At 34.8% G+C, this 27,460-nt stretch overlaps 1 protein-coding gene and 1 long non-coding RNA gene across 5 annotated transcripts in view; one reads left to right on the top strand and one right to left on the bottom strand.

The window, feature by feature from the left end:
• The window catches only part of zgc:77158, a 59,254-nt gene that overhangs the window by 21,565 nt on the left and 10,229 nt on the right, over positions 1-27,460 (bottom strand). For all 4 annotated transcript variants that reach the window (XR_015525604.1, XR_015525605.1, XM_087310602.1 and 1 more), the window contains 1 exon segment: positions 1,213-1,524. Coding sequence is in view for 2 of the 4 variants with exons in the window: in XM_087310602.1 (XP_087166728.1) it covers positions 1,213-1,360 (148 nt within the window). In the remaining 2 variants the exon portion in view is untranslated.
• On the top strand, positions 1,102-4,827 carry LOC147830851 (uncharacterized). The gene is made up of 3 exons (XR_015526417.1): positions 1,102-2,547; positions 3,014-3,587; positions 3,776-4,827. It is a non-coding gene; the product is annotated as an uncharacterized LOC147830851 (long non-coding RNA).

Below are 27,460 nucleotides of genomic sequence, written 5' to 3'. Positions count from 1 at the left end.
TTCAAGGATATGTGTAATTCCAGATCCAGAAAACTATCCAAGTTCTAGATGATCATTGGGTATCAAAAGTGGCTTATGTGAAATCAAAGACCTCTAGATTATTAGATTATGCTTATTTTCCCAAAATAACCTATGATCATGCCTTGATTTTAAATTATTTAATTAAGACAGTAAGGTCAGACTTTGCTTGGTCAAAAGACGACTGCATCCATACATCTCTGCCATGACTCAAATAACTTATTAATAAAGTCATCTGGAATGGCAAAGAAAGCATTCTTGCCGGACTCCCACAGTTCATCAAGATTCTTTGAATTCATCTTTAGTACCTCCTCCATCTTATCCCAGACATGCTCAATAATGTTTATTTCTGGTGACTGGGCTGGCCAATCCTGGAGCACCTTGACCTTCTTTGATGTGGAGGCTGAAGTATGAAAAGGAGCGCTATCCTGCTGTTGAATCTGCCCTCTCCTGTGGTTTGTAATGTAATGGGTGGCACAAATTTCTTGATACCTCAGGCTGTTAATGTTGCATCCACTCTGCAGATCTCTCGAACACCCCTTCACCAAACTTGACTGATTTCTGTGTGAATCTTGGGTCCATGTAGGTTCTAATAGGTCTTCTGCAGTATTTGTGATGATTGGGATGCTGTTCAATGGATGATTTATCAGAAAAATCTTCCTTCTGCTACTTTTCCAAACAAATAACTAAAAGTCAAGTAATTATTTGTTGCTCTTACAACCGAAATCGACGACAAGACTTTTATCACATAGTGTAGAATTGAAACTTTTTAAAAAAGCATGGAAAATATTTCTGTTTTCGGCTACATTATTGTTATGTGTAACATGTACACTTAAGTATACCACTTTCAAATGTGATAAAAAGGTGTTATACCAATCAACTGAACAAATATAAAAGTGCAAAGTTTTAGAGCTTGTGGAAACATACCCACATTTCTATGATCAGATGCTTACTTAACTGCTGTTTTTTCACTGCAAAAAATATAGTGACTATATAGTTACATTTTGAATGAAACTATTACAGAAGATCTTTGAGAGAGCAGTCCAAGCACTTGAAAATTTCAAAATGTAATCAAATCTTCTCTTTTTTTTGCTAATTTAGACAAAGATCTCCAATGACTAGCATTTAAGTTGAACGATAAGTTGAATGGAAAATATCTCACCATTACATACAAAAGCTGGCACCGAACCTTACCTAAAACCATGGTCATGTACTGTTCCTCCACGCCGGCCTCCAGTAACAACGGTGGCACATAAGTGATGCCAGCCGCTACGCAGATCTCCAGACCACACGTCAGTGAGTTCAGCAGGACCAGACGCCACTGAGACCTCCATCCAGTCATATTTAAACAGGAAGGTTTACTTTTCTCCTGTGTGTAGATGCGAAAACTCTGATGTTTTCTGGAGGTGGTGAAAGGTGCAGGGTCTGGTGCCCAGGGGCAGGGAGAGCAAAGATGCGGACTCTCAGGTCAACTAGGGGATCCATTGTGTCTTCAGCATTATTGATCTGAAAGCAAAGGTAAAGTCATGTAACTTATTTATACAACACAGCTTCAAAATAACAAGCAGGAAAATAATCAGTGCAAAAATCAACAAATTTAAGACAATTGTTGATTCAGTTCATTTTAATTCTAGGGCTGCACGATATGTCATTTCAGCATCGATATCGCAATGTGATTATTCGCAATAGTCATAAGTTCTGTATTAGAATTTATCATTTAAATCTGTTTTTGAGGCCTGTGACTAAATTAAAGTTTTAAAAGCATTCAGACTTAAGAAATCGTACCACTAGTTAACTAAATAACGATTCATTTTATTGAATAAATTGTTTTAAAACAAGGTTTATTTCAATCGTAACGTTTTTTTTTTTTATCCAATAAAATCTAAAATGATCTATTCTTTCTAAATATAGACATTAAATTCATCTAGCGAAATTGTATTAATTTCGCAATATATATCACAGACTAGGGTTGTCATGAGACTGGAATTCGATACCAATCGGTACTAAAATTTTAAGTCCATTTCCCACAAGCATTTAAGTGATGTGGAGCACGTTCTTAAAAGTTCTCTCAACAGAAATGACTGTGTGAAGGTCATCAATTCATCTAACTCACCGTGTAACCACAGATACAGGGATACTGGAGCATTTCAAAGTCACGTCGATCAGTTGGTTTGACTATTAGCTGACATACGAGCGATCCGCTGATGAATTGTGGCTTTAAAACACCCCAGTGTCCATGTATCTAAGGTTACGCTCAGTAAGCAGTGGTGAGTTTGGTAAACTGATGATAAGCACGTGAACACAATGGCAATTCATCGCTGTTTAAGGCCTAAATGTTCAAGGGAAATGGATGTTTTTAAAATGTCAGTATCGATTGGTATTCGAATTCGATTCGAATTCCAGTATCGTGACAACACAACCGCAGACTAACAAAATATTACAATGTTCAATTTTTCCAATATCGTGCAGCCCTATTTATTTTAATGCATTTTTAATACAAAAATATTATTCAGTACGATTTATTTCAATGTTGATTCGAATCAGTTCAGACTGAACAACAAGTGCTTAGTGATGTGTTTAAATTGCACAAAGCAAGAAATAACAGAAAGACGTGAACACTGTAAAAAATGCTGGGTTCCACACAATTGCTTTATGTTGTCCCAACGCAAATTGATTAGGTTAAAAATAGTTTTTACAAATGTAAGTGGATTGAACATAAAACAATTAAGTTGTCTAAAAAAAAAAAAAAACTCTCCATTACAAAAAAGAGAAAAATCTAAAAATACTTTACGTAGAGAATTATACCAATCTGATGATCACTTATAATAACAACTAATAATAATAGAATTGTTTGCTTTGTTAGCCTAATAAAAAAGTCCAAATATGCTTAAAATGAGTGGACATGGCAACACTGAATTTGACAGGTTTGTTGATGCAATATTAAACTGGTCAAAAATAGCGACCAAATCAAACCAAACGCAGTAAATACCTGCAGTTAGTTACCAAAGTTTAACCACTTCTTATAATGATGAAATTGGCCATAATTTTATAAAAATGTTAAACAAATTTATAACTTTACGTTTTATTAGAATGACATGAAATATTGATTAAAGTACAAAATAACATTAAATAATTCTGAATGTAAGATAAGATGAAAGGTTAAAGTGTGCCACCTAAAATCACAAGTGTTCTCTGCATGCTAAGATTAAGAGCACATTGCTCTCATGAACGTGCACCCTATACTGATGCTGAGGAGGAAAAAAAAGTTGAATAAAGTCATTATTTTAGCTTTATGGGCACACAAAAGTATTCCTGAAGCTTAATAATATTCTGATTGAACCACTGAGGGCATATGGTCAGTTTTGAGAATATTTAAAATATTTTTTCTAGACTTTAAACACATCAAGACTTTTACTGACTATAATTTATGTTTAATTTGTATAGCGCTTTTCACAATAATTATTCTTTACAAAAGGTTTCACATCTGTCACATTCATAACTGAGAGATGTCACAAGGCGAAGCTTTTAGCTTATAAACGCAAAATAATACTAATACTTTTTGCTCTATAGTGAGCCAACTCTTATCCTTTTGATTAGCATTGTTTCAAAGTATGCTATATACTGTAAACTCGCAGACTTTTTTGGTCACATCTATAACACATCTATTTTCCTCATTTAAAATATAAAAAATGTTTACAGACTGATATTTGTCTGATCCCATAACTCTGTGGTCAGTTGTTTTGGAAAATATAAACAGATGTTTCAATATAATGCTGACATAGTTTCTTTGTGAATTTAGTTTTGAGTTTTTTTTTACCGCAAATGTCACATCCATAATGCTGCAATTGCTCTGTTTATGTATTTGATCATTAAGTGTATTTGTTGTCCTCAAAGTCCTCAGTCCCATCCTGACAGATTCCCTAAAATATCTTTATTTGTGTTCCAAAAATGAACAAAAGCACTTTGGAACAACATGAGGATGAGTATAAATAAAATAATGTTCATTTTTGGCTGAACTAAGCCTTTAAAAGTCTTTGAAACAAGGCAAAAAGTGTGTTTTGTGATGGCCCCTATGAAACACATTCCTGCTGAATTATTTTTTCTCCGTTTCATCACCCGCAGGCCACAGTAAGGTCAGTGCGTCCGCTGGCCTGCTCTCTGTCATTAGCTCCTTCACTCAGGGCTCCACGCTGCAGTTGCCACCTCTAATTAGCAGCTTTTGTTCATGAAAAGCAATGTTAATGAGTCAGATTTTTACTGCTTCCAGTGAGGAACATTTCTCTCCGGCTGCTGTTCATTTGTTCACCGGAGGAGATTTTGCAGTTATGAAATTTTATGACTAATATCAGCATTTGCTTTTTTGTTTGTTTGTTTGTTTTCCAGCCGGTCATTCTGGAATATTCCACTGAGATACACAGAGACTGACCTTTAAATTGATGTATTTAAACTATTTTTGTTGAAAATGGTGAAGGAATCCACACGCTCGAGCTTGTCACTTGAGGGCAAAATAACACAGTGGCTATAGCAGCAGTTAAAAGATTGTAAATAAAAAAGGATGTCACCAGAGTGGCTTTTTGGTTTCTTTTCTTGTGCATCACAGCCACTAGCACACTATCTGAACGATTTTTTAGCATAGGGGGGTAATGTGATCATTTAACTTTAAAATTTGTAATGTTGCAGTATAATGATGGCTGGTTCCTTTACTTAAAAACTTTCGATTCGATTATCATAATTTGTTTTGTAGATAGAATTTGAGGTTTACTGTATCATTAATATTAACACCTTACAGATGTTGATCTACCTTTTACCTTTTGCCATATCACCCTGCAGCCCAAGACCGGTTACTCACTGAAGCTAAGCAGGGCTGAGCCTGGTCAGTACCTGGATGGGAGACCACTAAGGAACATTAGGTTGCTGTTGGAAGTGGTGTTAGTGAGGCCAGCAGGGGGCGCTCAACCTGTGGTCTGTGTGAGTCCTAATGCCCCATTAAAAGTGAAGGGGACACTACACTGTCAGTGGGCGCCGTCTTTCGGATGAGACGTCAAACCGAGGTCCTGACTCTGTGATCATTAAAAATCCCATGGCACTTCTCGTGAAAGAGCAGGGGTGTAACCCCGGTGTCCTGGCTAAAGTCCCTCTATCGGCCCTTACGATCATGGCCTCCCAATCATCCCCTTCCACCGAATTGGCTCTATCACTGTCTCTCCACTCCACCAAAAGCTGGTGTGTGGTGAGCGCACTGGCGCCGTTGTCCTGTGGCTGCCGTCGCATCATCCAAGTGGATGCTGCACACTGGTGGTGGTGTGGAGAGACCCCCCTCATGATTGTGAAGCGCTTTGGGTGTATGGCCATACACAATAAATGTGCTATATAAATAAAAATACACATACATATTTGTTTTAATTTAAGGGTTATTTATCACGTATGACTTTAAAACCCCTAATTTTAAATTCTGATACCCTAAATGTTAATTTTAAAGCAATATTAAATAAAGTATAACATTAATTGTCATTTTGATCTCATAATTAAATTTTTTTATCATTTTCAGTGTATGATTGTATATTAAATTTCAGTCTATCAATTTTTGCATTAACTATTCAATTTTTTATGTTATGTTTACGGCTTTTACTCTAATAATTCTGATCCTGATGCCATAATTATTACTTTTCGTGTCAGTTTTGACTAATATTGGCTTTTCTTTATTCGCCTAATTTTGATCTCATCATTATCAGATTTAAAAAAAAACAAATCAAGGAAGTTTAAGTTCATGAAAAGCTTAAAAAGATAAAATAATCATCTTTATTGTTAGTTAAAGGTCCGGTAAAGTGTATTATTCAATGTTTGACATAATCAACCTAAACACAAAGAGAGGGTGGGACATAGCGTAGCTCCTCCCCTTTTTTTGAGCTCAAGTGCATCAAATGAAAAGCAAATGGGGGCGGAGCATGTCAGATAAGAGAGAGCATTTGATTGGTCAGGATCTGATGAGAAACTAAATTATGAGGTGAAGTAAATAAAACCATTGATTCATTTAGGCAGAATTGACAAACTACAAGCTTTACATGTTTATATCAGTTTTATATCTTCTAAACACGAATGTTTTTACTGTTACTGAGCACATTAGCTTATAGATATCTTAAAAACTAACAATACTGATAGTAAACATCTAAAAAAAAGTTTGTTTTAATTTCTTGAAACTTTTAAGTTTTAAACAACCTCTAAACAAAAAGACAAGAATTAAACACAAAGGTGTTAATAATTAGTTTCCTTGATCCCCTGAATAATCAGTAAATACTGATTAAATTACATAAAATAACCATAAGTGCAAACCCTTTATTTCATGCCAGACTGTTCCAATCTATTTAACTCCTTTATCCATAACCCAGCGTTCTTCTCTATACAAGTACAAACAAAGCATCTCGCATAGGAAACGTGACACCAACGCACTCCCTCTCTGAATATCATTTCCACCCACAACTCTCCTGGGCACGACATGCCAATCAGGTGAAGGACGCCTTCTCTCAAAATGACAAGAAAACTTCCAACACCACAAGACACGCTGAAGCCTTTCACATTCTGACATTGCAGAGAAAGGCTATTGGCTTTTAAAATGCAAATGAACCTCGACAAGAGGCCAAGCATTTGAGAAAATAAGACACGATTTCAATCAGAGCACAACATATTCAATCACTTACTTCTCTCGTGCACTTCAGGTAACTTGATTTGCTTCCAGTAATGTTTAAAGTGCTGAAAGTGTTTCTGAGCTCCAGTATTAATCCGCGGGTAATGTCTAGTTGTGCGACTTCTCTGGGTTTTTCGAGAGCGTTCTGTGCACTGACTGTCACCCTGCCATCTGATTATGAGACATGTGCGAGAACACTCAGAGCAGACACCACCTTTCAGGAGGATGAAAAACAACCAGGTGTTAAATTCATATTTGGTGTTACATTCCTCCATCTATGCGAGCCATCTGCTCAGCATTGGCAGATCAAAAGCGCAGATCATCTCCAATCGAAGAATCTATATAAAATTTGCAGTAGCCAAACTTTATTTTGTGTTTTGAGCTTCGTTTTAAATAGGACTGGAGTCGAGAGACTGAAACAAACTTTAAAAACAAAGTAACAAAGACTTCATTAGCATTGAGTACTTTATTTAAGTGCATTATGCACCACGGTGGACTTATTTAAATAAATAAGTAAATGAAAGCACATTCAGTCTAAATATAGACGAATCTGAAGGCCAGATTTAGTAACAGAATGCACCAGCACAAACCGACTGTCTGGAATTACTTAAGGGATGGAGTGAAGAAAATGTTTGAACAGTTATTTTTCTGGCTGACTGTGTTAGGACATTTTTATAATCCTCAATTTAATCACAAATAGATGATGCTACATACAGGTGTAAACAGGGCATGAAATGTTTGTGCTTGTCCACTTTTAATTACGCTCAGAGGTAGTCTGTTTATTCTTGGTATTGTGATATGAACACAATTTCACCAGATGACTTAATATCTCTATTTGGAAAGAATTTATAATGTTAGATCGATTAAGATGATTCTGCAGTGCATCTCCTTAAAATCTAATAAACAGTCTATAAACTTTCTGGGGTCCCCAGACACATTTTCGTTGTGGTCTGTGCTGTTTGCAGTGCATTTCTGTATTTGAATGTGTAGTGAGTATTTCCATGCACTTGTTTTATCAGAGATCGATGAATTAATGTTTACTATTTGCATCTCCATAAAATCTAATAATCTATAAACTTTTTGAGGTCCCACAACACATTTTTGTTGTGGTCTGTGCTGTATTTGCAGTGCATTTCTGTATATGCATGTGTTGTGAGGATTTTCATGCATAACAATTTATAAATTGTGTATTTGTATACAAGTTTTAGACCCTTGCTTTTAACCTTCAAAAGAAGTGGACGGGCTAGCACCTGTTTACATTTGTGACCTGGTGACTCTCGTCACTCCAGCCCACAGTCTTCATTCAACATTGGGACTTAAAACTCAAGACATTGGGTGGTAGGGCTTTATCATACAGTGTGCCTAAGCTGAATGATTATTTTGTCTCGTTTTATCTTATGCTATCTTATTTTCATTGTTTTGTTGTATCTTTTGTGTTGTTGTGCTGTTTCTGCTATTGTAAGTATTTTTGTCTTGTAGCGCTTTTAGTCTAAGAAAAGTGCATTACAAATAAAATGTATTATTATTACTGTTATTAATATTATTATTACTATTATTACTATTATTATTATTATAAGTGAAATTTAAATAAATGATTTTATCATTTCCAGAGTCTAACAGTATTCAAGTACAGTAACTGAATGATAAAAATAAAAATAATTCAATAAAAATAAACCGAAGGCCATAAATGGTGCAATTTCTTATAAACGATTGCTTTAAAAATCAATATACAATCACTGGCATCAAAAACACATGCAAATGATAAATTGTGATAAACTCAACATTGCATATGCTGCAATGTGACTATTGTGAATAACCACATTGCAATATTAATGCTAAAACGATGTATAGTGCAGCCCTACTATGCAGCTTATTATGGTATTATGAATAAATGCACAATTACTGACGTTTTGGCAGATAGCGATAAATAGTTAAAAGCTGATTTTTAGGCCAATAAATTTAGGGCTTTGAAATTAAAATGTTTAAGCCTCATTACAAAAACAAACTGCAAAGTAAAACAGGAAACTGAATCTTAATTGGTTCAACGGGTAGAAATAATCCATAATTTATAGACTATAATTAAAGTGATAACATTAGCACTTTTCAAATATCGATAAGATTCTAGTTGTATTTCCACATGAGCCTATTACTTCCAAAAACAGATCATCATTCATATCATTATTTACATTACACTTCCATTACCAAGGCAACCACTTAAGCATTTGTATGACATTCCAAAGAGCTTGGTTATCAGCGTCAACTAGGAAAATGAAACTGGATCTGCACAGAGTGGAAGTTAAGCAACAGAACTGGTTAGGCCAATGGTGAAAAGCAGCTACAGTGTTACTACAATAAAGTTAAAAATAATAGCTTAGCAGCTGATAATAACCGATAAATAGATTCAAATAATTGATTAAATTACAAGTAGACAAGGTGGAAGCATTTACATTTCCACAGTATTAAAAAAAGATTCTTCATTGGCATCAATCGTTCCCCAAAGAACCTTTAATATCTTTTAATTCCACAAATGGATCTTTATGATGGAGAAAGTTATTTTAGATTACTTTCATTAAGTCTTCACTGGGCAACCAAAAAAAGGCTCTTCTGTGATTTGTTGTGAAAAAGAAAAAACATTTTAGTTTTCCATCATTTTCAATAGTGTTGGTAAATGTGGAACTACAGAACTTCTCACTTTCATCAGCACTTTTAAAAGACTCCAATCTATAATAAATCCACAATTTTCCCTATAATGGTTAACAATTGTGCGAGTTTGTGAAATATTTAATAAAGATCTTATCAGATTATTGAATTGTCAAAAAAAAAAAAATAGCACAATACTTTAGCACAAAGCATATGCCAAAATGAGGCTCTATAGACGTGACTATTTCACACCCATTTCACCGGTCCTGAAAGGAGCTCATCAGGGGTCTGTCCCAGTCTATCTCCACCCTGCTGTCCCAATGCCTATATAACCCTTTCTATTCACCCGTTCCATGACAGCTTCCCCCCACCTCCATCCAGAAGCAGCCCTCAAGGTCAACCTTATTGACGACTTTTTCTAGAACTTCCACAAAAGAGAAGCACATTACTGGCTGCTTGCTCTGAGATGTAGTTAATAGACTTTTCTAATGTAGATGGCTTGAATTATCTCATCGTCTCCTATAGAGCTAATAGAGTGTTTTTAATTAGTTAAACTCACTCATCCACAGGATTTGTGGCATAATTACGCATTATTTTGTGTGATACTGGTACTTAATACAACAATTTGCCAAGTGTTTTCTTTTTTGATCCACCATTTTGGAAATAATAGTGTTATTTAATGATCTACAAGACTAACTTATCATTGACAGAACATAATATTTTTGTTTCTGGAAAAAGCTATAAACTTAAAAAACTATTTATTGGTTATCATCTGTTTTGATGTAACCTGCAAAAAGTGTCACTAAAAATCTCTAAAAATGATACACAAATTTACAATCTCCAACTCACAAATGTACATGTCCAATATAAACTGTTGAAAGTCCATTTTGTATATAACAAACTAATAAAGAAGACGTTACAAATGAGTAACTGATTATTTTATGAACAGTACTGTGTTACTTTTTGTTCCACCATTTCCACCATTCATTCCTGAATGAATCAATGTTTTTCAATGAATCCATTAAATTGATTCACTCATTGGTAAAGAAATAAGTTTTACTGTTCATGAATGAATCTGCGTTTTTAAATTCTGTTGAACAAGTTATTGTATAGGGGTGTATCGGATCACAACCCACGGTTCGGAACACACGTGACCTGCGGATTAATACATGTCTTTACTGGTAGAATAATCCTAAATCTGTAACAATGGCAGAGAGATCGCCTCTCATATCATTCAAATTGCATGAAATGCATGAAAGCATTTAGGCTTTTCTGTAAAATTTAATGATGATGGAAGAAGTTGTGGTAGGTTATTCAGGATGTAGTGGGTTTCTTAGGTTATTAAAGGTGTTTTCTGTGACTACTTGTTAAGCCTGCATTAATGCATTCAGGGTAAGCTGCATGATAAATCATTAAAAGATCGGGATCTTAACACCCATGCAACGTGGTGATTTGATATTAAACCTTCAAATCCCTGTTTTTAAATCTGTGTTTGAAAGCACGCTTAAATCAAGAAAGAGATTCAGTCTTTAGTCTTTTGAGTTGGTTATGAAGTTACAGTCTATAGCACAGAAGTACTGGGATAACAGTTTATAGTTTAGATAAAACCACTGATGATTATGGTAAGGATCAAAATTATCATCATATGCATTTAACTTGACACTCAAAAACGAAAGTTGTTGACAGCAATTGCAAAATTTAACCAATAGGTGGTGAGAACCAGCAATAAACTGAAACTAAAACTTTTTATTTTTACCAAAATTACAGGTTCTAAGTTCTGTTTGTTAAAAAAGTTTCTTGCAGTGCTGTTTTTGTAATCAATGGAAAGCAAATTACATTTGTCTCCTGCCCTTTTTTGGCTGATTAAAAAAAAAAACAGTCCGATCCGTGACTAAAAAGCCATAATATGTTTTGAACCATGATATTTGTGATCCGTTACACCACTATTATTTAATCACTCAGTTAAAAGACACTTGTTACCACCTGCAGATGAATCAACATGCTTACTTAGACTGCATAAAGAATTATTAAAAATTCTCACGTCTAGAATTCACAAAAACAGAAAGTAACACTAGCCATTAAAAAAAACTATCAAAAGACATTCTTTTTATCTTCCTGATTTAACTGTTATTTAATAAATTTGAATAGTCTGTTTTAATCACTCCCTCATTAAGAAATCACTTGTTTTGTTTCTGAAACAATTAGTTTGAATAAGTTGAATGAATCAGTTGAACGAACAATTCAACGACTCAATGACGTCATTTGTCACTCATAGGTTTTAGAAAACTTTTAGAAACCAGTGTTGCCAGATTAGGTAGTTTCCCACCCAATTGGGCAGTTTTGAATTTGATTGTGCGGGTAAAAAAAATCTATTGGTGGGTTGACTAAATTTGGGAAGTTTTAAAATGTAACTTTATATGCAACTAATTCAATAAAACACAACTGTGTGCTCCCACTCCATTCAATTAGTAGTGACCAGCGCATAGCGCAAACTACATGGGCTCAGACCCAAGAGAAGGTAAAGGAAAGTTGTATCAAAATCTGACTCCCCAGACAAATCTGTCTCCCTTTCTCATGCACGCGCATCACGCAGCACCTGCAGTTAAACCCTCAGTGGTTTATCATAATACTTATCAATAAATTTTTCCCACAAATAAACAGATTCTGACTGACAAGCAGCACCTAATTATGTTTAAAAGGTTTTAAAATGCCAAGCGGGACAAATTTATACCCCATTTCGAAAGAAAAAAAAACATTCTCTAATAGGTAGTGTAATCTACACAACAATACATGGTGTGTGGGTGATGGGGGGGGGTTTCGATGTGATCTAGTTATGTTGTGGTTCTGTGACTGCTGGTGTTGTTTGCTGTATGGTTAAAAAATATGACAGTTAAAGTAACTAGGTTAATTTCAATTTAAATAAATTTAAATTAAATAAAACATTCATCTAATATTTGGGCGGGTTTTGGACAGCTTTTAGGCTGGAAAAAGTCAGTTATATCTGGCAACACTGTTAGAAACACTACTATACCACTCTGACTGACTTTATAAGTAATGTTAAACCCAATTGTTCAACTCCAATAACTGTAAAGTAATTCAACCAGGCCACATTAAAATCACAAACAACGTAACAATCCACTAATAACTCACTCACTTTTATTTCTATAACATTTACAACAAACCACAATGGGTATAAAAAACATAAAACGCATGCAAATATACACAAAACCAAAATACATAAACTCACATTACATAATTAAAAGCTAAAGAAAATAAGTGTGTTTTCAGTGACCTCTGAAACGACTAAAAGATTGAGCTGTTATTAAAGAGAGTGAAAGATCCAAAGTTCCAAAGTCGTCTTGGAGCTGCTACTGAGAAAGCTCTATCACCTCGACATTTGAAGCGAGATCGTGGAACTTGCAAATAGAGACGATAGAGCGAAGAGCTCTCACAGGTTGGTGCATAATAATTAGCTCAGAAATATACTCAGGGGCCAGGCCATTGAGGGATTTATAAGCATACAACAGAACTTTGTACTGAATTCTAAACTTGATTGGCAGCCAGTGTAGAGAAACCAGTACAGGTGTGATGTGTTCTCGTTTTTTGTGCCTGTTAAGAGCATGGCATTCTGGACCAGCTGCAGTCGCGAGAGAGAGGCCTGACTCACACCCAGATCCAATGCGTTGCAATAGTCCAGACGAGAAATGATGAAAGCATGAACAACCTTCTCCAAATCACGGAAGCAGAGAACAGACTTCAGCTTGGCAATATCAATCTAAAATAGAAAAAACTATTTTTGACAACCGCATTAATTTGCCGATCAAATTTTAGCTCAGGGTCAAAGATGACACAAAAACTTTTTACAGAGAAATTGCCATTGGATCCAAACCTTTTGGGCCAAAAACAATGAAATTACACTTGTCTTCATTGAGTTGGAGAAAGTTATTTGCTAACCAACATCCACTAATAACTACACAGGAATCCTGTTGGAGATAAATAACTTCATGAAAACATTTTTTTCTCTAAATAATTAATGTAAGAGTTTAAAACATGACCTTCTCATTTTCTGCTTTTAACTAACATTTTTCTTTAACAAAATGAGCCAACGAGGCCAAATCATTTTCTCAGGCTGCGCCACGGAACATTCTTTTTCAGCAATGCAAACTAAGGTCAACATGATGGATTGTGTTACTCGAGTTAATTTCAGAGCCTTGTTACCAAGGGGGGGAATCTGACATAATGAAAACTGACAATTCAAGGAGATATGTCACTCACAGGGCATTAAAAGCGTTATCATGCCAGTGGTATCATGGTTCAGAGACACTGGGGAAGCTGGGAGTTATAAGCGGAGCTACCGTATAGAATTTAGCAGCATGTTTGACGTCCTTTAAATTATGTGTCAAATGAAAGCCACATGTGCTTGCTTTAAACCTGCCGTGCCGTTACCATGATATGAATCACGCTAGGCAAAGGCACTGAGTCAAAACCATTTTATCATGTCCAACATGTCTTATAAACAAGGTTGTAATAGATCAGCAATAGTTTTTTTGATAGTTTAGCAATAGTTTTTGATACTATTTGAAAATCTGTCATACGTTACAGCTTCCTTTTAGTTTGTTTGATGGCTTTGCTATTTTTATGTTTGGTTTTTTATTGGTGCACATATTTATAAAATTTTTTTTATATTTTAGGTTTATTCTTGTGCAAACCTCTTTTATTAATAAAATAATTAGATAATTAATTTCTCGCTATTATTAAACCCAAGAAATGTTTACTTATTGGATTCATATTGTAATGCACAACACTTACACTGCTAGCGAGGTGGGATAGGTTAGCGATAGGTTTAGTAGTATAGGTAGGTTTAAACAGTGGGTTAAGTTGTAATGAAATATTGTGTAACAGTGTAAATATTAATGTAATTACAGATGTAATATCAATCAGATCATTTAGTAAAACACTAGTACATTGTAAAACCATGTGCATGTGCCAAAAATGTATGTAAAATGTAAGCAAATTGTAATTATGGCCACTTAATATGCTGCTTATTACTAGTTATTTATATAGTAGTTCATAAGGTAGTAGTTAGGTTTAGATATTGAGAAGGATTAGGGATGCAGAATAAGATCATGCAAAATGTCTATACATATACTAAAATAAAATACTAAACAGCCAACAGACAGGAAATAATATATTAGTTAATCCTATTGGGAATTTGGCATAGCATAAAGTGCAACCATTTTTTCAAATTAACAAACACTGAACCCAAAATGATACATGGAAACTCATTCGTTATTGTTTTTCGGCTTAGTCCCTTATTTATCAGGGGTCGCCACAGCGGAATAAACCGCCAACTATTCCAGCATGTATTTTACACAGTGGATGCCCTTCAAGGGAAGAACTTGCAAACTCCACACAGAAATGCTAACTGGCCTAGCCAGGACTTGAACCAGCGACTTTATTGCTGTGAGGCGACAGTGCTAACCACTGAACCACTGTGCCACCCATACATGCAAACTTAAAGTATAAATTAAAGAAGAAGGAAAAAAGGCATACTATTTTTGTATATAATAACGATTTTATGTTCCAAGCATATGTGTTCTACATACCTAAATACCAATGCTGGGAGACAGAGAGGAAAATGACGAGCTAATAGGAATCAACATTTCTGCTGAGACTTTCAGTCATACGTGGTATTTTAAAGTCTAAATGCTTGCAAGAATGTTTTTTATTTTTATTTAATTTGCTAAGTTTTTTTTATTACCCATCCATTTTAGAATGACCATACTTTAATTGCTGATAAAACAGCACTTTGAAATTTAGTAATATCATAAGAAATATAATTATTATTTTCCCAGTGTGTTTCAGCTCTACAGTAAAAAGATTGTTGCTTATTCAAACTACTAATTTAAAATAAGCCTAAACAACACAATATTTAGGATTTCGTTAAGACAACAATATTGTTTTATGTTCAATCTACTTAAATTTGTAAGAAAAAAAAAAAGTTAAACAGCCCCTATTATGCATTAAAAAGGGCATTTTTTGGATTTGATGGTCACTAACAACAGTCTAATATGCATGCAAAGTCAAAAAACACTTTCATTGTCTTATAATATGCACATATTTTTACCTAATTACCCCAACGACTCCACTTGATTTGTTCTGTGATTGATTTGCTAATCTGCTAATGCTAATCTGTGCTGATTGGTCCAATGACTAGTAACAACCTAGTCGACTGCGTATAGCGCGAGACAGAATGTAAGAGAAACTCCCACCACGGCTTACTAACATTATTGAAGTAGTCAGAGTGCAGAGTAAATGTGTGAGACCAATGTAGTAGAGCATTAAAGCAATGCAGTTTAACACCAGCAAATTGCTTCATTCTTAACCATAAGTAAAAACAGTGAGTCACACATTCAGTTTTAATCCACACAGTGGCAAAAGCTATTTTGAAACTTGATCACTGAACGTGTGTAGAAACAGCTGACAGTGGCCATAACAACGACAAATGGCAGAGGATCACGAGCTCACAAACGCATTTAAATCCATAAAGAAAGCAGCATGTGTTCTTTTCAACGTCACTTTAGACGCGATATGTGAATATAAAAAGTTAATGAGATATAGTAGAAGCCGCATGGAGTAACAAAACATAATAAAATACACATTTTGCAAGCTAGAGAAAACAATGAGGCAACCATTTTCATCACACTAACTTACACGTTTGAAATGGAAGAAGAAACTGGTCCATAAACTGTGTACTAATAAAGTTCTTGTCAAGCTCTGACAAAATCCCATACATCAATAGTCTTTTCTGATCCTTCCTTTAACAAACGGCCAGCATATCCCCTGCTGCAAGGTAGATTATTGCATTAATCACCAGAACATCACTCATTAAATAGTCACTCATCTTCAGTCATAATCAGTCCCACAAACACCTGCACTCCAATAGTGTTTGAAGGGAAAGGCACGTTTACGTTTTACCGGATCTGGCACTTCATATTTGGTATTCTCAACATCGATACGAACAGGCAAAAGATTTGGACGAAAGAAGAATCATTGAAACGAGTCATAAAAAAGATGACATATTGTTAAACATGCAGGGTTTACATTTCTGTAGATAAATTAATCAATAAAATAATAAACAGCAAAGTTGTTTTTAATTTAAAATGCGGCTGATTGATATGTTTGACTATTGCACCTCCATCAAACAGGCATTTTTTCCTAAACAGCTGCAGATCCAAACAGAATGACTAAATCTGAAAAGTATTATTTATTTTAGCTAATTACTATTTTATTTCTCAGTATACATTATTTCTATTTTATTTTTTCAGTAAACAGTTCGTTTAATTGTACTTTCTCATTCACTATAAAATGTTTACATCAGTTAATTAAAATGTTTCCGACCATTAGTTTCAGCTTTCGTAAAGGAAAGGAAATAAGCTTGCAAACACGCTCCAACCACCTGATCTGAAATGGTTGAGCACTTCAAACCAGGTTAAGGATCTTTTGACACCAGCATTGCCTCTCTAGTAGACCACAATCCCAGACCTATTCAATAGCGCAACCCCCTCTGCCCCTGCAGATAAGCTTTAATGACTCTGAAGGCCATTATTACCATACAAAACAGGCTTTGTGAACATTGAGCCAATGTTGGTAACTTGATATACTGTGGAATCAAGGCCTTTCAGTTAAGCTTTTATCAAGTCTTAAGAGACTCAGAAACACCCTTAACAACAGCCTGAGTGTCTGGGTTTAAACATTTCTCTAGAGTGACATCAGAACCACAAATGACAGCGAATGTCCGACCAAAAACCAAACAGATGATGTTGAGCAGAAGTTTGGCTGAAAGTGAGATGAAATCGAGGAGATGATTTAACATTCCACAAACTGTATAGCAGTTAACTCAAAATCTAGCTCAAACGTCATTTTAGACTCCACCGTGATATAGGAGTCAGTTTTGGTGTAATTCTTCTGTTAAGGGAGATCACAGGACAGTGGCATGACCTGGGTGCATTAATCTTATCTCAGCATCCGTTAGCATGAGCCCTGACCTTAGCATTTGGCTCTAATGATATGATAAACCTGCCTTCAAAGACACAGCAGTTTGATGTTTTGTTTTGTAGTGGTTTTATGTAAAACATCTGGATGTAAAACCAAAAATTAGAGTAAGTAGGAGTAGTTTTATGTTTAGTTAATTTTAGTTTTTTTACATTTTCCGCAAAACCACTAATGGCATTTGTTCCAAATGTACAAGAAAACTTTGTAATTTGGAGTATTTTTGGTGCATAATATAGCAAAAATACATCTTTATATTCATTACTACACAACACCAATGTTCTAACTCAACAATGTTTTTGGAATTGCTGCTATTCCACAATATTGTTTGGTGGAATAATTCTGATTTTCAGTCTAGCCAATTGTTCCCAAAAAATGTTTTCAACGGTTTGGAATTATGCTATCAGATAAACTAATAATCAAATAAATCAGATACTAACAGTCAATGCTAACACACTAACAACAACCCATAGCTAATAGCTTTGGGGGCCATTCAGTGTAATGCAAATTTTCTGTTGTCTTCTATTATTCTCTTTTATTCAAAATACCCATCTTGATGGTGTCATAGAAAAAAAGAATCATAGCTTAGACATACTGTAAAAGTAAGTTTTGAGCCAGGTATAAAAAACAAATTGTTAAGCTAAGCTAGCATGGCAGAAAGCACCAGAACTTTTTAGTATAATATAAAAACATCTAGGCTATTATACATCAGTTCAGTAATAGATCATGACTGGTTATTACGTACTGACGTCATTTCTCTCCAATGCGATATGTCGCGGTAGAATACTATGGCAAAAGAGGTGAAAGCGAGCACATAAAGCGCTCCTACTATTTAAAAAGCAGATAATTGTGCACAAATCACTGCTTGTGAGTTTGCTGGACAGTCTTTTACTGACACTGAAGAAAGTACAGCATACAAGCACCTGTTTCACTACTAGGGAGAAATGAAAGCTGTAAAACTTCATCTCTGCCTCTCTTTCTTTCTCACGTTTTGGGCATTTGACCCGCTGGCATGTGCGTGAGGTAACTTTTCCTCTCCTCTCGGCTATTAAAGCTAAAAATACTTGTGGATCCAGACACGAGCATGTCTGTAGTGCGAGTTTTCATCCCCGTGTCTATTACGACGATAACCGCGCATTTGTGCATATAGACTAATTGCGGCTGTATATATATATATATATATATATATATATATATATATATATATATATATATATATATATATATATATGGGGTTTTTTTTTTTTTTTTTGGCTTACGCAGCGGATGCACTTCCAGTCGCAACCCATCACTGGAAAACCCATACACACTCATTCGCAAACATACATGGACAATTTAGCCTACCAATTCAACTGTACCACATGTCTTTGGACTGTTGGGAAACAGGAGCACCCGGAGCAAACCCACGCAAACACAGGGAAAACATGCAAACTCCACACAGAAACGCCAAATGACCCAGCCAAGGCTCGAACCAGCAGCCTTCTTGCTGTGTTGCATATATACACACACATATACATATATATAATATTGCATTAGGGGGCTTATAATATTGAACCTAAAATGTTTAGTTTTTTTATTTAGTTTTTGTATCAGTATGTTAGTCTTCAAGTATATCTATAATGCTAGTGTGGTACAAAACAATGACATTTGCATTTAGGAGATAATAAACCAATACACATGTAAAGCTTGCTGTTTGACAAGATTGCCTAAATAAATCAAGTTTCTCATGAAATCTTGACCAATCAAATGCTCTCTAGTATCTGACATGCCCCGCCCCTTTCAAGACGCTTCTTATTTGCTCTTTATTTGATGTGCTTGAGCTCAACCCCTCTCACTGGTAGAGCTGTGATAAAACAAAACGCTATTTGCTGCTATTTTTAAAGGGGAGGAGCTAATTGATATCCCACCATCTCTTCATTTTTCAGTTGAGATTACGTCAAACAGCGAATGAAAATTGCGCATTACTGCACTTTACAAAACCTTTAAATGTAATAACATTTAAGCAAGTGCCTTAACCTAAACTATAATAAAAGGTTTTTGCACAAAATAAATATGCAATTTAAAGAACATTAACATCATCTTGATACACAAAAAAAAAAGTGTTGAAGCTTTACAAAAAGTGAGATTTGATTTTACATCACTATCACCCAGGCCTAACAATGCATTGCATATGCGAGAGGCTGATTTCTTTGAACTGCAAGATCCCACACTTTCTCACCCAATGGTATCAGGTTCAGGTGCGGACACACAATCTGCCGAAGCTGTTCACACTCGGGCTTTCTGCAGCTCCCGGGAGAGAAACGCTCAGTTATCTGATAGACACTGGATACAGAAAGACACTTATCAGGTCAAAAGAAAGAGGAATGTGGGCTGCAGATGACCTGAGAGACACAATAAACCCAGCACTGATCCTCTCTAATGGAGAGCTATGAAATTACGTGGAAGAGAAAGACTTCAAATCAGTAAAGACTAGGCAGACTGACAAATAATACATACTTGTCTCATATAATTTCCTTCATCAACTGAAGGAGAAACCACTGTCATTTTTCACCACTATTTTGTGTCTTTACTGTGGTAATGTGTTTATTAGGGTTGCACCAATAGTCAGCAACAGTTATAAAATAATTGATACTGAGATGGTGGGAAATTTTAGTTTTAGTATTAGTATTTTAAAACGTCTCTTACTTTGCAGCTACTTTGAATCAATGGAATTACTTTTGGGTGACAGCGGTTTCAAAACTTGTGTGAAAAAAACAGTGTGATGAAATTCCTGTTAAATCTTAAAGAAACAACTTTGAGCTTTTGTTGTTGTGCGAGTCCAAATGGCGCCTTAATTTAAATTGCTTAAGTTAGGTTTTGATAAGTTTTTGATCACGTAGAAATTTAGTATCATTGCAGTTTTAATATAGCCAGAGGCGGAAAGATCACTGAAAAATCCTACTCAAGTAAAAGTACCATTACCTGCCTAAAAAAGTAGTGCGAGTAAAAGTATCTGTTGTGAATATTACTCAAAGTTAGAGTAAAAAGTAGACATTTTAAAAGTACTCAAGAGTAGAAAGTGAGTAATACGCTTTGAAAAGCTGATGCATTTACATGTAATTTAATAGTTAGTGTGTAAACGTAACATTCTGTAGTGCATTTAGTTATTGGCCAGCAGGCACACAATGTCTCAAGATGTTAATATTGTGTTAGATTTAGGTTGTGACATCTGGTGACAAAAATTCAGTTTCTAGTCAGCGTCTAAGAACAATGTTATTTTGATGTCCAATAACGACGTTGATATTTGGTTAATTTTAGGTTGTACTAGAAAGTGACCAAAACCATTGCCATATTGATGTTAAATACATTTATTCATCAGGTATGGCAACTAAAATCCAACATCTGATAGACGTCATAGTGGTAATGTCCACACAACATCAAGTTGTAACATTGATATTTGACTGATTTTAGGTTGGGCATTGGACATTGACGTCAACCTGACATTGAGTTCTGACATCAACCCAATTTTCATTTCCACACAAAATGCAACGTCCCCACAACGTTGGGGTACAACGTCAATAATTTCATGTTGATGTGTTGTGCCTGCTGGGTGTTTAAGGCCATTTTAGTCATCATACAATAAACTTCCGTCATCTTCTCATCAGCGACATGCATGTAAACACTCTCTGGGTCATTGCATGTGAAGATTTTGGACATCTTCTTATATGTTTTTAATGCTTCTATAATTCCAATGCTGCAATTATAAATCGCCCATGTCTTGAAGTTGTTTAGTATGATGCGATTTGCTTTCTATGTGTGATTTGATTGGAAAAAAACATAAAAAATACACATGACCTGAAAGAAACAATGTGAATGCACTGAAATGTGGATTTGGAATGTTCCCATACTTTATAATGTTAACACTGACAACCCTATAATACGCATATAACTAGCATTTAACATTATATTTGCACATTATTTCTTTAAAAAAAACAGAAAGAGGAAAAACATAGAAATATGTGAAAATTGTGCAGCATTCATGGACAAATTCTAAACATTGGAATTCTTCTCAAGGTAGCTAAAGCATGACTTCATCGCCCTTGAACTTTCAAAGCAGCCAGATTTCACACATACACACACATTTCATTCACAGCATGCACAATTTGCTCTGAGGCAACAGCAGGATGGAAGAAAGAGTTTCAGACATTATACAAATAGAAAATCTGAAATCTTACCGAAAAAAATTCAATAGCACAATACATCCAAGGTCTTTAACTCCATCAGCTACTTTTCACCCTTATTTGACCTTTATAAAGCTCTTTTTTCCCTTACTCTGACCCGTGTGATGGAAAACCCCCAATTCGGGGTAGAAATCCTCCTCTAAGACACCAAATACTGTCACTTCAGGCCCCAAACTACACTAAACACAGCCCCCCTGAGCAGAAGCCCAACACTGATATGAAACAAAGAACAGATTCATATCAGTAACCACCTCAGGATTGTATTTTCTCCATCCCCTCCTCTTGTCCAGCCCACCCACCAACCCCCTGAACCATCTCATTTCACTAGCCAAAAAAAAAAGCAAGCTATAATGGCCCAGATCAGGTTAAACTGCACATAAGGACAGGCCGTTCTCACACCTCTAACTCCCAACCCTGAGGCCAAAATCTTCTACCACCATACGTCAACCCTAAATGTACCCTTCATCCTAATCTGCTCCCTAATGCACCAACCAACAGTCTTTGTTCATCTAGAGAAAATCAGTGGTTTTCAACACTAATTTGTACCCAATTTACTTGAATTATATTGAAATTTAAGATTTTTTTTCAGAGTAGGAAAGACATACATGTCTAGAACAACATGAGCCGGTAAATTAAGACATTTTAATTCCCAATTAAACTGTTTTTCCATATGGTAAAAGATAATGAAGAGATTAAATTTGAACCCCCTTTACCTAAATGATTTGGACACAAGCAAGCTCAAATGTTTTTCACAGGATTAAGACAAACAGTAGTCAATATTCGAAGTGAATCAAAAATGTTTTTTAAAAGTGTCTAAGGACAAGAATGAATGTTGTTCAATAGTTTTAGGACAACTTTGATAAGGGGTGTAACGGATCACAGTTGATCTGTGATTCGTACGGATCACAACCGACAGTTCGGAACACATGTCACCCACGTGTTTTTATTTACTTTACTAAATTTGTAATGATGGCAAAGAGATCGTCTCTCACGTCATTCGAATCCCATGTATGAAAGCTTTTAGGCTTTCCTGTAAAATATAATGATAACGGAAGAAGTTAAGGTAGGTTATAGGGGATGTGCTGTTTCTTAGGTTATTAAAAGTGGTCACTATTTGTTTAGCCTGTATTAATGCATTCAGTGTAAGCTGCAAAATTGATCATTAAAAGATTGGGATTTCAACACCTATGCAACATAAATTATAAATGATGGTTTTTATTGATCCTTTGAATCGCTGCATTCAAATCTGTGTTTGGGAAAACACAAAAATCAAGAAAGATATTTTTGATTTTTAAAATCATTAGTTTACAAACAGTCAAATAGCAAAGAATTACTGGGATAACAGTTGTAGTTTAGATAAAACCACTGATGTTTAAGGTGAAGATTAAAATCATTGTCATATGCATTTAACTTGATGCTCAAAAATGAAAGTTGTAGGCAGCAATTACAAAATTTAACCAATAGGTGGTGAGAATCAGCAATAAACTGAATAATTCTTGAAAAATAATACATACAGCAATTAAAACAAAGTTTTATGAGTGAATAACTGAATCATTTATTGAAATTTGAAAATGAGACTAAAAATGAATATAGTTGCACAACTTATAACGTTGTTATGACGTTATAACGTAGCATTATCTGCAACAGTGGTAACAGTGAATTTTTCACAGTACTAAATATTTTACTGTTCAGCTGATTATTCAGTTCATTTAAAAAAAAAAATTACAGGTTCTAAGCGCTGGTTGTATCTTGTAATGCTGTTTTTGTAATAAATGGAAAGCAAATTACATTTGTCACCTCCCCTTTTTGGCTAATCCAAAAAATGGTCTGATTCGTGATAAAAAAATAAAAATAAAAATAAAAAACATTATGAAATCCGAACCATCAGATTTTTGATCCATTACACCACTCATTTTGATGAAAGGTGATGATCCACTTCAAATGTTGACTACTGTACAAGTTTGGAATGACATGACGTAAGATAATGAAGACAATTTTGATTTCTAATTTCACTTGATCATGCAAAAAAAAAGAAAAAAAAGATTCATTATATGGACACAAACAAACTAAGATTTTTTCTCTTTTTGAGTTTAACCGTTTTACTCATATACGGTGAAATTTATTAGGGCCCAAATTATATTGGGACATCACTTCCTTCCATTATGTAGACATAAACTCTGTATTTTTTTAAATTTAGAATTATATGAAAAGTAAATGACAATTTCATATCCATGTTTTTACACTGCATGCCAAATGTGGACCCCAATACTTTCATTGTTAAAATGCATAGACAATTTTTCACCATTCAGGTTTAGAACAATAAGGGGTGAGTAAAATACTTTTTTTTTTTAACCTAAAATGAAAGTCAAATGACTCCAAAACTTTACCTACCTTGCCTAGACAAAACACAGAGACATGTTTCTAAAGAATTCATGGTTTTTTAAGAGACTAGTTTGCAGAAATGTGATAAGATGTTTGTTTGGGTTTTTTGTTCACAAAAACGGAGCAAATCAGCTTTTAATGTTTAATAAGTAAATGTTTTAAGTAACTGTTGTTAAATGTGCATGTTAATGCACATAAGCTAAATTATAAGTACTGCGCTTTTAAGCTAAATTGCAAGATTAAAACTACAATGAACAAATAAAGTATACATTTTTCAAATCAAGTTCATGTGATTATTTATTTGACGCAACAACCTTTAAGCAAACCCGAGATTGTGTGTTGCGCTTTGGCTAACACTCGTCCCTATGGATAAGTCTTTATTGCGATGACTAAATTTATTGCCTTCTATATCTGGTTCATTAAACAGTGATTATGTTAGCACTAGGAATGATGACATTTTCCGAGAAGATGACATGCACTCCCAGTTCCCTAGAAAAAAAAGCCCTTGGGTTGTTTATGAGAATGATTCAGTCAATCTGTTGTAAAGAAGTAATGGATAAATACTGTGACTGATGGTCAGTAAATATCTAAAAACTAAATATCTCAGCGACTAAAAGTTAGCAATTATTTGAATATGTAAATATGCGCTCCACTCTTTATTTTTGTAATTTAAAGTAGCTGAAATTGTTACAGTACTTATTACAGTACATTTTAAATAGGGTAACTTGCAATCTCCAACCCACTACATTGCCAAAGTAACCTTCCCAGCACAATCAACCAATCAAAACAGAATATTTCAGAGACATGCAAAAGTGGTCAAGAGTGAATATCTATTATTTAAAGCTCCCTGATGCAAGTCATGAAAAGATAGTTATTCACCAAATGAGTCGAAATAAAACAGAGACTACTGAGTAAGGGGATGAAAAGTTTCTATAGAGACTCATAGGCCTAGAAACTTATCAGAATTTCAGTTTAAAGAAACTTAAAGGCTCATTTTAGATCTCCCTGAGAGTTAAACAGTTGCGTTTCACCATTTTTTAATGAAGCATTGCAATTAGCTAACTGCAAGGCTGTGATACGAAATATGTATTATTTTATTTCCCCCTCTTAGAGCAAATGCGTAACTGCCGTCTGTGTGTGACAGTCTTACTAGCCAATTGAGTGAGCTCACTTTCGTTCTGTCCAATAAGAATTGTGCAACCGAACTATGAGGAATGACCACAATAAAAACAAACCAGAAAGCGCAGACAAGTGGAATGATGGCATCTTGAGAAGCATTGACAGACTAATTAATATCAAAGAAAAACAGTATGTCAGTTATTTGGGAATATTTTGGTTTCAAAGTTATACACAGCTAACAAAAACTGGGGGGTATTCCAGAAAGCTGGGTTAACTTACCATCTGCTAAACCCTGAACTCTTGGTTGATTTACCCAAAACCTGCTTACTGCAAGTATGTTGGTTCCAAAACAGGTGATAAGAGTTAGTTAAATCAACCTCCTGAAGATAACCGCGGGTTAATGCGCATGATCTACTGGCATTTTCAGTAGATCGCCGAATTCACGAGTCACCATAGAAAGTCACGGTGAGAAAAAAGGGCAATGCACTTTACAGAAGCGAAGCTGGAGTTTTAATCACAGAGATTACACGTCTGCTTCAACGAAGGAAAGAAATATAGAATGAGAAATAGAAAAGAAAAGAAAAAATAAATAATAAGAAAGTTTGTTGGTTCATTAAATTACACATGCCACCCTCCATTTTATTGTAATGATAAATTAAACTACTCTTTAACATCCTTTTTGAGTATGTTGTGTAGCCATTCATGCATTTATTTTTCTTGTCATTAATTTCTTAAGGCCACAATATGTGTATTGACTAATAAGGCTTATAGAAATTGTAATCTTTCTGGAGCTAGAACTCTGTCCAAAGTGATTAAACACAAAAACATTCTCCTAAAAAGTAATATTTAATTATTGGAGCTCTGTATTTAACACTCTAGAATATTCTTTCTGTCATGCAGCTAATAGAAAGAGGCCTGTCTAACTGCTGTGTCCTATAATAAAGGCTCATCAGTGGTTGAGTTTTTGACTTAAACCACACACTCTGTCACTGTTGTAAGTGATTGTTGTCAGATAGCTTTAGGTTCTTTTTATGCTTTTTATTTTGCATGCAGACGAAGTTCCTTCTGCCTCAACTAACAAGCAGTGTAAGAATTTTCTGCATATTTGAATATTATTCTTGGATAAAATCTTATATCTATATATTTATTTTCTAAAGTAGCTGTATAAGGTCCATCTTCAAAGATAGTCACATGAGCATCACCTTAAGGTGAGAAATGTATATGAAAAATATGTTACACGTTGAAAGGTGCGTGTATAAAGCTGTGTAAAAAATCATTCATTTTATTTCAGGAAATGAAGAAATGAACAGACCAAACTATTTGATTAAACAGTTTTTTGACAAATTATATTTCTTGGCACTCTTCCATCTCTTTTGTCTGCTTGGGTCACTGAGATTTCCTCTGGGTCAGGCTGCAGGTACGTGTCATCGTATAAGGCAGAAAAGGGTATCTTTTGTCTTCCAGCAAGTAACAATGTAGTGCCCAGTAATGATTCTATTTTATAATACAAATATAATAAAAATAAACATTGTGTAAAGCAACATTTGCTTTATATATATATATATATATATATATATATATATATATATAAATTTTTTTTTTTTCTTTTTTTTTTTTTTTTACTATATTTGTATTATAAACTTGAATCATTACTTCCTAAAAATCAGCCATTTAGCCTCAACATATAGTGATGAGGTGGGGTCATCACATACAGTATGAGCTGGTAAGTGGAAGCAGTAATGAGTTTAATAGAAACTCCAAAAGATTAAGTACAGAAAATTAAGTTGTACCTGCACATTTATACTATAGACAGATTTCATATTATCAGTGTCCTTTAGTGACTGATGGAGCTTTAAAACCAGCTGCAATTAATGCACACAATAGCATTCGGAAATCCTGAAAAAATATTATATTAAGAAATGTAGGTGTGTGTGCGTGAATGTATACATATGAACGACGTCCTACAACTTAAATTATAGATATATTTTCCTACAAAAGACAAAGCTGCCACTTCTTATAATATTATACAGAAAAATGTGAGGGTGCAGAAGGAGAGAAAAAACACAAGATCTGTACGTGAGCTTCGAACTCGCTCCGTGGTGCGCTCCGTTGTTTATTAACGACACACTGTCCACTACATTATTGCTGTGCTCTGAATCAACTGTGTAATGATACGCAGTGATTTATGACCATGGAACTGTACAAAAGTGTAAAAAACAGTTCAGTGCCAGGCATACTGTACAGGTGGTCCTACTGCCACATTGTACAGCTTCCCTAAAATGCCCTGACGCGAATACAAAGAGCTGCACTGAATGTTTTTTATGGTAAGCGCAGACCCGCGGTATGT

This window comes from Danio rerio, chromosome 25 (genome assembly GCF_052040795.2).
Source record: "Danio rerio strain M-AB ecotype USA chromosome 25, GRCz13ab, whole genome shotgun sequence".
NCBI classification, from domain to species: Eukaryota; Metazoa; Chordata; class Actinopteri; order Cypriniformes; family Danionidae; genus Danio; species Danio rerio.
This window is presented reverse-complemented; position numbering and strand designations above follow the sequence as displayed.